Consider the following 13,974-nt stretch of genomic DNA (forward strand, 5'->3'; position numbering starts at 1 on the left):
AGCCTACGTTCCCTCCTTGACCTCCTGAGCCCCTGAGGAGGACGCGGAGCTTCGGGGCTTTGGGGTGAAGAGTCCGAGGGGGGGGAACGCAGCCCCGGTCGGGGGACCCTCTGAGCAGGGTCATGGACGCTCTGTACACGTCCCTCTGGAAAGGAGGGGAGGGACTGTCCTCTGTAGGGGGCCATCCGGTCTCTGTGCAGCGCTACTATCCTCCCCCTAGGAGGCAACTGCACCCTGTAAACAACCTCCCCCACTCGCTCTAGGACGCTGCAAGGCCCCACCCAGCTGCTATCCAGTTTAGGACACCGTCCCTTCTTCCTCTTTGGGCTGTAGACCCACACCAGCTCCCCAGCACGGAAGTGCCTCCCTTTAGTGGTGATGTCGTAATTCCTCTTTTGGCGCAGGCCTGCCTTCGCCAGCTGCTCTCGGGCGTAGGAATGTGCAGAATCCAGCCGGTCCTGCAGCTTCCTTGCGTAGTCCCGGCCCGGTGGTGCCTCTGGCGCGTCCGGGGGTTTCCCAAAAGCCAACTCTGCAGGAGTTCTCAGCTCTCTCCCTAACATGAGCAGGGCAGGCGTACATTGGGTGGAGTCCTGCACTGCCGACCTGTAGGCCATGAGGGTAAGGGGAAGATGGTAATCCCAGTCCCGTTGGTGTTCTGAGGTAAGGATGGCTAGCTGCTGGGCCAGCGTCCTGTTAAACCTTTCCACCAGCCCATCGCTTTGGGGGTGAAGTGGGGTGGTGCGGGTTTTCTTAGTCCCAAGGCGTTCACACATGGCAGCAAATACCTTGGACTCAAAGTTACGCCCCTGGTCACTGTGGAGGGTCTCTGCTGTTCCAAAGCGGCTGAACATCCCCTCCACTAATACATCAGCGACCGTCTCAGCCTCCTGATCTGGGATGGCGTATGCTTCCGGCCACTTGGTAAAATAGTCCATGGCCACAAGAACATAGCGGTTTCCTCTGTCTGTGCGAGGAAATGGGCCCATGACGTCCACAGCTACTCGCTCCATTGGGGCTCCTGCTGGTTGCTGCTGAAGCTGAGCCCGGGACTGGTCTTGTGGCCCTTTGTGTGAGGAACATGCATCACAGCTGCGGCAAAAGTCCTCCACATCCCTCCGCTGTTGACCCCAGTAATAGCCCTGGCGGAGGCGGCGAAGAGTCTTGGAGACCCCAAAGTGGCCAGAGCCAGTGCTCCCATGGCAGGCTCCCAGCACAGCTGACCTCAGCGACCTTGGCACCACAACCTGCCACCTCTCCTCCCCCGTGGCAGGATCCTTCCAGGCACGCTCCAACACCCCCTCCTTCAGCCTGAGAGCTGCAAACTTGGCCCACAGCCCCCTGGTACAGATGGAAAACCCAGTGACCTCATCCCAAAGGGGTTGCTCCCCCTTCTCCAGCCACTGCAGGACCGGCAGCAGGTCTGTGTCTTGTTCCTGCCGTGCCCTCCACTCCGCTGCATCCACCACCAGAAGAACCCTGCAGGCGAGCTGTGCTGCTCCGTCTATTGTCGTGAGTTCCCGCTCTATTTCCTCTCGCTTCTCACAGTAACGGCAGCCAGCTGCAGCACATGGGCGGCGAGAGAGGGCGTCTGCGTTAGAATGGTGCGTCCCTGCTCTGTGCTCCACGGTGAAATTGAAGGCTTGGAGCTCCTCCAGCCAGCGAGCCACCTGTCCCTCTGGCTCCCTGAAAGACATCAGCCACTGAAGGGCAGCATGATCAGTTCTGACAACAAATGCTGTGCCGCACAGGTAGTATTTAAAGTGTCTCACCCCCGCCACCACAGCCAACAGCTCTCGTCGTGTGACACAGTAGCGCCGCTCGCTCCTGTTCAGGACCCGGCTGAAGTACGCCACCACCTTCTCCCCTTCCGGTCCAACCTGCGACAACACCGCTCCCAGCCCCACATTACTTGCGTCAGTGTCCAGGACAAAAGGCAGGGCGGGGTCAGGGGGGGCAAGGACTGGGGACTCTGTCAGCGATCTGCGGAGGGTGTCGAATGCCTGCTGACAGTCCTGGGTCCAGATGAAGTCACGGTCCTTCTGCAGCAGGTGGAAGAGTGGTGCGGCTATGGAGGAAAAGCCCTTCACAAACCTTCTGTAATAAGACGCCAGTCCTAGGAAGCTTTTGAGCTGTTTCTGGTCTGCTGGTGTGGGCCACTCGGTAATGGTGTGAATTTTTTCCTCCAAAGTGCTGATGCCCTCACGACCCAGCTTGTGGCCCAGAAACTCCACCTCCCTCCTCATGAAGTGGCACTTGTCGGGATGCAGCTTCAGGCCTGCAGCCGCCACCCTCTCCAACACTTGTCTCAGGGCATCCAGGGCAGCATCAAAGGAGCTCCCGTGCACTAGAAGATCATCCAGGTAAACCAGACACCGTTGTCGTGGGACGCCAGCCAGCACACTGTCCATGAGCCTCTCGAAGGTCGCAGGAGCGTTGCAAAGGCCAAAACTCAGGACTTTGAACTGCCATAGTCCCCTGTTAGTGCAGAAGGCTGTCTTCGGTCTGGATTCCGGGGACAGTGGCACCTGCCAGTAGCCACTCCGCAGGTCCAGGGTGGAAAACCAGGAGGACCCGGCTACTAAGTCGAGGGACTCATCAATCCTGGGAAGGGGGTAAGAGTCTTTCTTCGTCACTTTGTTGAGTGGTCTGTAGTCCACACAGAAACGCATCCTAGGACTTTTTTTCTTAGGCACCATCACCACCGCGGAGGCCCACGGGCTATCAGATGGTTCTATGATGCCCGCCTTCATCATTTCACACAGCTCCCTGTCTGCAGCCTCCTGATGAGCCAGGGGCAGGCGGCGGGGGCGCACTTTAATAGGCTGGGCATCCCCGGTCTCAATGACGTGCTCTACCAAGTGTGTCAAGCCAACATCACTTTCTTTCAGGGCAAAAATGTCACTAAACTCTTTTAGTACCTGCCATAGACTCTCTTGCTGCTGTGGAGTCAGCCCCTCACAGTTCTTTGACCAGATACTCCTCACTGCTGAGAGCCTCTCCTCCTCCTCCTCCTCCGCTCGCTGTTCTGCTGGCGGGTCTGCAGGGGTCTCTGCGGTGGAGGTGGACGCCGCGGCAGATGCTGTGCAGACCGGGGGAGGAATAAGCGGCACCTTCTTCCCATCAGGGAGTACGAGGAGGCCTTTGCCTAAGTCCAGTACACCACCAATGGCTCGTAAAAAATCCAGCCCAAGGATGCAGGCGTCCTGCACGTCAGCCACCCAGGCAGCATAAGACACACCGAGGTCCCCAACCTTGAACTGGAACACTCCCTTCCCTCTCATTGGGGCCAGATCACCGGTCACAGTCTTAAGTTGCACGTTAGTCGGTTGTACAGCAGCTCCGGTTGGGACAATATCGGGTCGGACCAGCGTTGCATTGGATCCCGTGTCCAGCAGGGCCGTACAGGACACCCCCGCAATCGTCACTGGAACATGGCAAAAGCCGCCAACCTGGGTCCAGCCCACAGTGATGGCCGCACCGGGTGGAGGTGGCGGTGGTGTGGGGATGTCGTTCTCCCAGGCCCGTGTACTCCCGCCTACACGGGCCCGTGGGCGTTTCCCTGAACCGCTGCAAGCTTGGGGCACTGCCTGATGAGGTGTCCGACTTGTCCACATCCCCAGCAGCTCTGAGGTCGGCGGTGTGGGCCAGCCCGAGGGGAAGGCGACTGCAGCGAAGCTGTCTGCACCAAACTGCACAGGCCCGCTGGCGTCTCCATCTGTTCCACAGGTGCTGACACAGCCCTCACCACGTGTGCGTCGTCAGCGCCCCCAGAGGATCCTGCAAGCATCTCCCTCTCCAACGCTAGCTCCAGGGCTGCACTGAGTGTGGCCGGCCGAGCAAGCTGAGTTTGCATGCGGAGCTCTTTAGGGCTCAGGGCCTGCAGGAACTGGTCCCGAGCTAACTCCGCCTGCACTGATGGTGGCATGCTGTCATACGCCCTCCGGCAAAGGCACTCGACTTCATGGGCCAAAATGCGGAGGGGCTCACCTGGCAATCTGCGTCTGTTGTGGAACTCCGACCTCAGCAGCACTGGTTGGTTATACTGCCCGAAGCGCCTCTGAAGTGCTCCGACCAGAGCATTATAATCTCCCCTCTGCTCCTCGGTCAGCAGCAGCAGGCATGCAGCTGCATCCTCACACAGGCACAAAGCCAATTGGAGAGCTTTATGTTCCTCAGACCAGCCAGCTGCAACAGCTAACAGCTCGAACTGTGCGATAAACACTTCCCATGGCGTCTTGCCGCTGAACTTAGGCGTTTTTATATTCGCTGCAGCTTGCTGGGCGCCGCCATGTTTGTTTACATCACGTGACGGCGCGCCAAGCGAGGTCGACTCCTTCCCGCCGGAATCGCGGCCGCTGTGCAAACAGTTCCCGAGCCTAGTCAAACCTGGAGAAAATCCAGCCTCGGCAGACAGCCGCAGCGCCGTTTCCCTCACTCCATGGGCGGGCGAGCGCGGACGAACCTCCCTCTCCTCCGTCTCCTTCTTAATCCTGCCCGGCAACATCCTCGTCTCGTAACGGCAAGCGTCGCCGGCAACAGGGTCTCGGGCGTTCTGGGGTTCTTTTTTCTTTCTTCACTTCTGACACCAATGTAACGTTCACAAGAACCAGACGGTTGGGGTCTCAGTTTGTCCGTTTATTCGGCACATAAGCCAGCGGGTTGTTAACTCAGGGGGAAGCGCTCTCGAACTACACCTCTCTTCAGCCTGGCACACACACAGAACAACCAGGTCCCCCCACCCCTTCCTGTACACCACCCTCACTACTTCCTGCAGCCCAACCAAACATGAATCTTAAAGGAACAACAACAGTGTGCAGAGAAAACCAACATGTCACTGTCCAGTAACACTTAACCATCGTTACAATATGTATGTGTGTGCGTGTCCAGAGTTCAGCTGAGACAGTGTCCTTCGCCCTGCCAGGCTAAGTAAACAGACTACCAGCCAACCCAGGTGGCCTTGCATGGAATGGGAAGGAACAGACTCAACACAGTCGTTATCAGGGAGTTTTTGTTCAGCTCCGGCCTTGAGCCCACAGCTGCCGCCGAAGGGGTAGCCGCATTATAATGGTGATTTTTCTTTTACAAACAACTCATGAGAATTTCATGCTGTTTTTAACACTCCGACACTGACACTGGTCTCTAAATCTCCCGTTGGATAGCTGCGATTTTCTCCATGATGTTATTTACCTTCAATTCCGTGGTCTTTTCACTCTTTTGCTCACAGAGCAGATTCTGAGACCTCACGACTGCAGCCAACTGATCCGCGATGCAATCCAGCTTCCGCCCAGAGGTGTTGTTCCAAGTGGATTCTTCCCTGATGTAATTCAATATACGCTCAGAGGTGTTATTCTGAGCCTTCACTGCAGCCGTTAGCGCCTCCAAGCTCTTAACCATGCTGCATTCAATGAGCCCATTCTGAGAAGTTGCACCTCGTCCCATCGTTTCAATCCCAGCGGGCAGCCTTGGGGGTGTTTGAACAGCCGGTTCCGCTTTCTTAATTCTCTGATAAGCCAGGGCCAAGCCAGCTCCGATCAGTAAGAACCCTGTTATCATGGTTCCGAATAGGTAGATATCTTCAGCATCTTCGATCGACAGTCCCGCCAGGCACACGATCCTCCATGTCTGCCACCCATCCATTGTGCATCCAGCAGGGAAAGTCCCTCCAGGGCACTCGGGCTCTCCCGAGCCCAGACTTCTCGTTGAGAAAAGGGTGTCAATAGCATTCAGAGACCAATTGGTCAAATCCATAATTCTCTTTAGGTTTTAGAAACAGACTATGAGAGTGTGTTCCAGGGAAAGTAATACAAAAAAAAACACGAGACTAGACAAGGACATAAGCAGAGAAGATAAGGGAGAGGAGAAAAAGTCGTCCGCCTCCTCCGAGAGCCAAAGAAATAGAGAAATTGTGATTCAAGAGTGAACACAATGCTCAAGTCACATGTTGGTGCTTTGTGTAAATCTCCTCATGGTTGAGATGCCATGTTGTGATTTTAAACATTCCTGTCTCAAACTGAAAACTGCAGCATGGTTTCTGATTCTGGTTCTGTATGATAGTCATGCACTGGCATCAGAACTGACAGGTAGACTCAATTATACCTCACTGTGGTGTAGCAAAGTATTCAGACGCATTGAAATTCCAGCTTGAGAAAAGGAGGATTTGCTTGAATGTTGACTTGATGTTTCCTACATGGCATGAAAAATGCTGCTTGGAGTGATAGTCTTCCAAAATATCTAAGAGCATGTTTCTGATGATGTAGTTATATGTATGAATTAATTCAGCTGTAATATAACAGCACCTTCACAGTAGCTGAATGAACCACAGCACAGGGATTTTTCATTCTGATACATGTAAACTATTGAATTAAAATGATCAAATTGTGATGTGCTTTGCTCATCTAAATGATAAAATGCATTTAGAAGGAGTTCGTGGATTGATAAGGAGCAAGTTAATTGTATGAGGTGCCGTAAGGGACATTATTACTAAAACGCTCTCACACACACACAACTGAAATGCTCTCACACACACTAGTGAAATTTTAGCTCTCACACACACTACTGAAACGCTCTCACACACACTACTGAAACGCTCTCACACACTACTGAAATGCTCTCACACACACTACTGAAACGCTCTCACACACACTACTGAAACGCTCTCACACACACTACTGAAACGCTCTCACACACACTACTGAAATGCTCTCACACACACTACTGAAACGCTCTCACACACACAACTGAAATGCTCTCACACACACTAGTGAAATTTTAGCTCTCACACACACTACTGAAACGCTCTCACACACACTACTGAAACGCTCTCACACACACTACTGAAATTTTAGCTCTCACACACACTACTAAAACGCTCTCACACACACAACTGAAATGCTCTCACACACACTAGTGAAATTTTACCTCTCACACACACTACTGAAACGCTCTCACACACACTACTGAAATGCTCTCTCACACACTACTGAAACGCTCTCACACACACTACTGAAACGCTCTCACACACACTACTGAAATGCTCTCACACACACTACTGAAACGCTCTCACACACACTACTGAAATTTTACCTCTCACACACACTACTGAAACGCTCTCACACACACTACTGAAAATCCAAGGCATTTCAGTTGAACAGGAAGGCATTTCAGTTAAACAGGAAGGCGTTTCAGTTGAACAGGAAGGCATTTCAGTTAAACAGGAAGGCGTTTCAGTTGAACAGGAAGGCATTTCAGTTAAACAGGAAGGCGTTTCAGTTAAACAGGAAGGCGTTTCAGTTAAACAGGAAGGCATTTCAGTTGAACAGGAAGGAGTTTTAGATGAACAGGAAGTTGTGTCCAGACCAGGAAAGTGAAGGAAAAAGTGGTACACTTCAAACCACTACACAGATGTCTACTCAGCAACCTGCTAGTAGCCTAAGTGAAGCAGCCGCATTACTCAACAGTATATTATCCTCAGCAGAGACCATCAGAACTTTGTCAAATGCCACAGTCGTGGGGCAGCAACCTGTTGCAAGTACCAGTGTGGACGGACTGGATAGTCACTTAACATCCCTCTTTCCCTCACGTCAACGTAGCAGCTTGCCCATGCCAGCGACATCTACAGTCAGGAGAGAATGTGCACCTGCACCACGTTATCAAACTCGGCAATGCTTCGGCAGCTGGACATCAGGCACCAGAAGAAAAAGGTAGTTACAAAGTTTAATGAGTTTGTATTCACTTGCCTGAAATGGGGCCATATGTAATAGTCTGATATTTAATAATATACTGCAGGGCTCGCAAAATCGCTAGCCCGACGTCCTGGGGCTAGCGATTTTTCCAGGCTACCAAAATCTATCTCTGCCCTGCCCGTCGGGCTATCGTAGGAAGGAAAAATATATGTCTATGCTTTTGCCTTCTTTCGGAAATGTAGCTGGGTAATTATGTCATTGGCATCGGTGAGCCACTGTCAATATGTGACATATTGAAATCGCGTTTGAATTTGCGCTTGTTTTTTGCTTTCACTTTGCAATTATGTGTTATGCAACTGTGTATAGAGAGCGACAGTACTGACTGGTGAGTGATGATAATTTGCGCACCAATTCCTCTGATATCGTCTTATCAATCGTTAGCTTACTATGCAAACATGACAAGTGAAATCTCCCGCAGCTTAAACATGTGAGAGGTTGATTGCGCAGAGAATCGCTGAGCGTTATGTGTGTGTGTGTGTGTGTGTGTGTAAAAGCAGCAGGATTTATATTTTAGTTCTGCTGAGCCAAATAAGACAGGTCAGGGTGAAGAAGTGACAGCCAAAGAAAAACTTACCACAAAACGGAAAAGTTATGACAAATCAGACTATAAGGCAAAAAGAAAGTGCAGCTTTATGGTTTCATGGACAAAATAATTTCTGTGGCTGCAATGACGAGCTAAATAACCAGGGCTGCACATAAGTGGTCCGCAGGTGCGCATTCGCTGTCAAAACAAAAGACACGCACAAGATAAGAAGTTGCAACGCGTGTTTGCGTACATAGGATTTTCTGGAGGAGGACAGACATTTGTTTAGAACTCTTAAAGATGTCGAAGAAGCTCCTTTAAGCAATTACTTTGGTTTTCCTCCACCTCCAAAGAAATGTCAGAAGGAGTCCGAACCACAAAAGAAGCACGTATTCTCGGAAAAGTATAAAAAAAAGTATATAAAATTAACCCTTATGTTTGCCTAACTACAACAATTTTGTCTATGAAAGCATTCTGTGTAGGGGTTTGGATAGTGTTCTGCTGTCTGCATCTCAGTATTATTAGTTATCACTTGCTGTTGTTTATGGTATCTAATATTTATATTTCAGAGCTATGGCCCAGCAGCATGACCATTTCAACAAAGATGTTATACTACTTCCAACTCCATCATGGGGAGTAGTGTGCAAACAAGGTTCGAAATTATGGTTACACAAACATGGGCACATCCTCAGTGCTTTTGAATTCCAGAAGACCTGGGACAACCAAACTGTCGTGAAACACCTCAAGGAAAGCTTTGGTGAACGCCTTCCAGAGGATGTCAGGTAAAATACTATTGTTTATTGTTACTGTGTGTATTCATGTAATGACTTGTACTTAAAGATAATATACCAAAGTAAAGAAGTTTAAAATATCATTCATCATTATAAAAACATATGACTATACCAGTAGAATTTAAGTCATAAAAGCATACACACAAACAGAACAATATATAATAAAATATTTAACTAATACTTAAAATATTTAACTAATTAGCAATTGCTGTTGTCCCTATTTATTTTTTGTAGCCTCGAGTTTCTAATGGCTTGTGGCAATAAGCTGGTGTCTCCAAAGCTCCAAGTTGGTCAGGAGCTGAATGGGATGCTGATCCTAAAGGTTTTTAAAACCAAAGCCCTCTATGTAAGGCCATCAAGGACACTTTTAGTAAGTTACTAAAAGAATGAAAAGTAATCATGATTTGGGAAAAAACATGTCAACAATTGGGCTTCTAACAAAATAGAATATATTTATTTAAAACAAGTGTTTGGGAGCAATCAATATGGATATTTCTTATTTTAATCGTTTTAAGATAAGCTATAATTACTTGCTTTTGATATATGTTTTTGGTCTTTTTCTGTTGAAGAGTGAATCAGATGAAGACAAAGATCCTTCCCACATCAGCTCCAAATCAGCATTAAGCAGTTGTGCAACTGATAAGGACAGTGACAATGATTGTTTTGAAGTTGATAGTTCAAAAATCCAACAAGACATGAGCAGCCAAGTCACTACAAGGTTAAGAAGTCATGTTAAAGGTGATAACCCTGGCACTAGCAGTGATGAAGAAGATGATACTGGGACCAACTGTATTTGAAGGAGTGTTGGTAAAAGGCAACGAGCAAAGCAAGGAAGTGATGGGAACAGCATTTGTGATGAAGGCTACATGGCAAGAAGTGATGACAAACCTAGCACAAGCAGTCACAGCAGAGATTTCAATGCAAGAAGTGAAGACATCCCTGCCATGAGCGTTAATGATGAAGATTATTCTTCATATTTAACTCTCGTGGCATCGCTTTCTGGCAATTCTTCAGATGATGAGGATTTAAATCAAGCTATAATTGCGAGCTTGGAGAATCAGATGTGAGTAACAAACATACAGAATTTGAGTTTGAGACATAATTTGGGCTTTCCAGAATTGTCAAATCAATATAAACCTTTAAAGCTTTAACTCTCTATGATCAGTGACACATATTCTCAAATTCTGTAACATGACTACATGGCTGATATATTTTATTTTCTGTTTTATTTTCTTTTTTTAGTGCAGAAAAAGTCCCTGTTCAAGAGATACTGCTGGAACTATCAAGCAAAATTAGCACAAAACAGCAGTGCAAATTTAATATAAATCGCTCTGCTGTGTGGGAGGGAGCCTTGCGTGGTTTTCAAAGGCTATCTTATGATCCCAACTTGATGATCTGTGTGAAATTCTCAGATGATATGGGGAAAAATGAGGAAGGGGTTGATTTAGGTGGGCCAAGGAGGGAATTCTTGAGACTATTGATGGACACCATTGCCAGGTCAGCCATGTTTGAGGGGAAAGAAAACTGCAAGAACTTGGCTCTTGACAGTACTGGTAATTACCTATTTTTCTAAGATTAATAGTGGGAACTGTTTAACTGATATTTATTTTTACAGGCAACATTACTGACAATTTTGCTTTTCCTTTTATTCTGTTGCTTTGCAGCTCTCAGAGGGGACTGGTACTACATCTCTGGGAGAGCCATTGCAGTGAGCTTGGTACATGGTGGTCCACCACCTAACTTTCTGTCACCAACAGTATTTTCCCTTCTGGTTGGAAATTCAGCAAATCCAGCCCTGGAAGACATAGCTGACCTGGAACTCTTTGAAAAAGTCCGAAAGGTCTCTATATGTTTATTTTATAAATCTTATAGTGAATTGAAAATAGTTTGTGTTCCAGTTTTCTTTTGTAGGGAATGTTTATCCGGATCAGTCTGGCCATTGCTGAATGCCAAGTTTTTATATTTTGCTGCTATATTAAACTAGGATTCAGTAGATAAGGGTAGACGAAAGAGTATATTTTATCATTTTTTAAGCACATTGTAAACATATTAAAAAAATATGTGTAGTCATTTGACTTCCAATGTACGCGCGGGCATATTGTGATTGTGTAGACCACTGGTGGCTGGGTTCCTTCTAATAGGTTATAAGACTACTGAGTAACTTCCATAACAAGCCCTTCCTCTGCTCTTTGTGATGCTAGATATCTCAAAGTACAACCCTTGAGGACCTTGAAAAGTCAAAAGAACCTCTGCTTGATTACTTGGCCAATGCAGGATGCCTGAGGCCTATGCGTTCACTAAGAGACAGGGATCTGCTGGTACATGATATTGTCATGTTTCAGGTCATCCACAGGGTTCAAGGTCCATTTCAAAGGTATTTTGGTATTCTGTGTTTTTCAGATTAATTAAAATGTGATAAAAATCTTACCTATTAATCAAAATGGCCAGTTAATAACCTAGTATAACTGATTGTGCCAAATTGATAATATACAATTAACTTAGAAGCATGAAATTGCAGAATTATTGAATAAAATTTCTTTGTGCTGTTTATCCAGATTTTGTGAAGGTCTGAAAACTCTTGGGGTTCTCGAGAAAATGAGGAGGCATCCAGACAGTTTTCGCCCTCTGTTCTGCTATGAGCCACATATGCTGACTGCTGACCAGGTGGATGATCTTTTCAACATTCATCTATCTCCAGAAGGAAGCAACAGAAGAGCTGCTGAGGAGACAGTTGTTACCTTCTGGAGAGACTATCTCCAAGATGCAGAAGGTAATTGTCACTTTAGTGCACAATAAATAGATGTAACGATTTATAGGTTAGCATTTCTGAAATCTTTATTTTAAATAACATACTCATATAACAATAACACCACATTACCCTCTTGGTTGTAGTAACATTTTTACATAGTTCTTTGAGACTATTGAAAGATGAAAAGCATGCTCTATAGTCATTGCAATAACAGTCATTAAGATTCTTGCTTTAGATTTGTACTCACTGACAATTTATGTTGGCCAAATGAAATAACCTTTTAACACTTTTTTCCTTCTCTGTTTTATGCAGAAGAAGAAGGACCTTCCAAATTACAGAAGATATTGGCCTTTGCAACTGGAGCAACTGCGGTGCCACCTATTGGCTTTTCCCCAGCACCCTCGATTGAGTTCATTCATAGAGGAGACGATGACTTCTCTTCTACACCAATTTTCCCTCTTGCCAACACGTGTGTTAACTGCATTAGGCTGCCACTGCATGTTTCATACCAGCTGTTCAAGGAGAAGTTTGATTTTGCATTAGGTAACACTTACGGCTTTGGCAGGGTATGAACACATTATGCTGGAGGAGTTTGCGTGTTTCTCTTTTGTATTGGTCTCTCTTTTGATTCAAAGTGAGTATTGAGTATTAACTTGTTAAGGTTTTAATATTTCCAAATTTACCTGCTTCAGTCAAATTGATGTTTTAAGACATCAATTTGACAAGAAGTGATTGTTCTTCAGGATTCATACAGGTAGATACCAATTGTTTAACAGCACATCAGAAGTTAATTTAGATTGTTGAGTTTGAATATACAAAATTTGTGTCACTTTACTCATTTCATGTGTATGTCCATCGGTTTTTGATTTGGTTGTATTTGTGTCTGTTTATTCTTCTGCCTGTGTCAGTTTCTGTTTGACAACAGAGCTGTCATTTTATCATTTTAAAGAAAATGGTTTCAATATGTTAGTTTCGATCACATATGTTTTCTGAAATGTTTTTTTTATATATCTTTTTTTTATTTTTTGCAAAATATTTTATTTAATGTAGAAGGTGTAAAAGTGAAGAAAACACATCTATTCCATGATTTCCATCATTTTCTAATGGATTCACTTGTTGAATTATGTTCATTGCAGTCTCATTTATGTTGATGTCAATAGCTGGAATATTGACATTATTGTTTGTTTGAAGTTCTGGTAATGGCCCTTCTTCATCAACGCCATAATAGTTATCAACATGAAAAATGTCATTTATAAACGACAGGATTCCCACATTGTTTGTGACACCTGTATGCCACAGCTGAAGAGGGGTCTGTCCTCCTTGTGTAGAGAGACCATGGTTGTTCCACTGATTGACAAATTCTGTTAATGCTCTTTCAATCCTTGGCAAATAAACATAATGCAGACAAAAAAGATGTAGCTCATTCAGTGAATCCAACATACCCTGTTCTTCCATAAAGTTAAAGATATTTATAAAGTGTCTTGATACAACTCTGTTGAGTTCTGCCCACAGTCTTTCAATTCTTTGGTTATGTACTGAAACACCTGTAATAACACTGCCTACTCCTCTTCTCTGTAACATAAAACGAGCAACCTGTATATTTTCCATACCATGATCACACCTGACCCTTAAGGGCAAACCAAAGTTTTGTATTCCTTCCAAAAATAATGACAAGACACTTGAGGCTCTGTTATTGGATAAGCAACGTAAGTATATGATAGTTCGGCTGAAGCCATCAACACAGCCATGCAGGACCAAGCGCCATCTAATCAATTTGTGGTTGCCGTCAAAATGCCTGTTGAGAGATCAGAAAGCATTACTACAGTTCCACATGTTTGTTCATATTATTTAGTAGTGAATTCCTGACCCTGTACTTAAACAAAAACTAGAGGTTTCATTTTGTACATTTACTTCAACAACAGCACACCTCTGTCTCTCTCACACACACACACACACACACACGTGCACACACATACACACAGTGGCATAAAATGTCTTTTTCCACACTACGTTTACCTGGCACAATTGATGTTAGAGATTAAAATTGTGATGTAAAATAAAGGATTAAACAACTCAACAGTATATACATTAGACAACATCTAAATTGATGTACTATGAATCCCCCAAATATTTAACATACTTATATCAATTTCAGTTTTTTTGGTTATT

The 13,974-nt window shown here is 46.1% G+C and overlaps 1 protein-coding gene across 3 annotated transcripts; it reads left to right on the plus strand.

The window, feature by feature from the left end:
• Positions 1-7,332: 7,332 nt before the first annotated feature.
• LOC308408694 (G2/M phase-specific E3 ubiquitin-protein ligase-like) lies at positions 7,333-12,574 on the plus strand. 3 transcript variants are annotated; one of them, XM_080901070.1, is made up of 9 exons: positions 7,333-7,700; positions 8,835-9,047; positions 9,291-9,426; positions 9,626-10,119; positions 10,299-10,609; positions 10,721-10,896; positions 11,258-11,430; positions 11,612-11,826; positions 12,118-12,574. In XM_080901070.1, exons 4-9 carry the CDS (start codon positions 9,923-9,925, stop codon positions 12,375-12,377), a joined length of 1,332 nt encoding a protein of 443 aa, XP_080757196.1. In that variant the 5' UTR covers positions 7,333-7,700; positions 8,835-9,047; positions 9,291-9,426; positions 9,626-9,922; the 3' UTR covers positions 12,378-12,574. The 3 variants fall into 3 exon arrangements, with proteins under 3 accessions (XP_080757196.1, XP_080757197.1, XP_080757198.1); XM_080901071.1 differs by having other exon boundaries at positions 9,291-9,402; XM_080901072.1 differs by lacking the exon at positions 9,291-9,426.
• Positions 12,575-13,974: the final 1,400 nt, after the last annotated feature.

Source organism: Rhamphochromis sp. 'chilingali' (genome assembly GCF_963969265.1).
Source record: "Rhamphochromis sp. 'chilingali' genome assembly, chromosome: 13".
NCBI lineage: Eukaryota > Metazoa > Chordata > Actinopteri > Cichliformes > Cichlidae > Rhamphochromis > Rhamphochromis sp. 'chilingali'.

Coding starts and splice junctions, on each gene's coding strand:
- LOC308408694 (XM_080901070.1), top strand. CDS start 9,923: ATGGCAAGAAGTGATGACAAACCTAGCACAAGCAGTCACAGCAGAGAT. Junction 10,897..11,257: donor TCTTTGAAAAAGTCCGAAAG/GTCTCTATATGT, acceptor TTGTGATGCTAG/ATATCTCAAAGTACAACCCT. Junction 11,431..11,611: donor GTTCAAGGTCCATTTCAAAG/GTATTTTGGTAT, acceptor CTGTTTATCCAG/ATTTTGTGAAGGTCTGAAAA.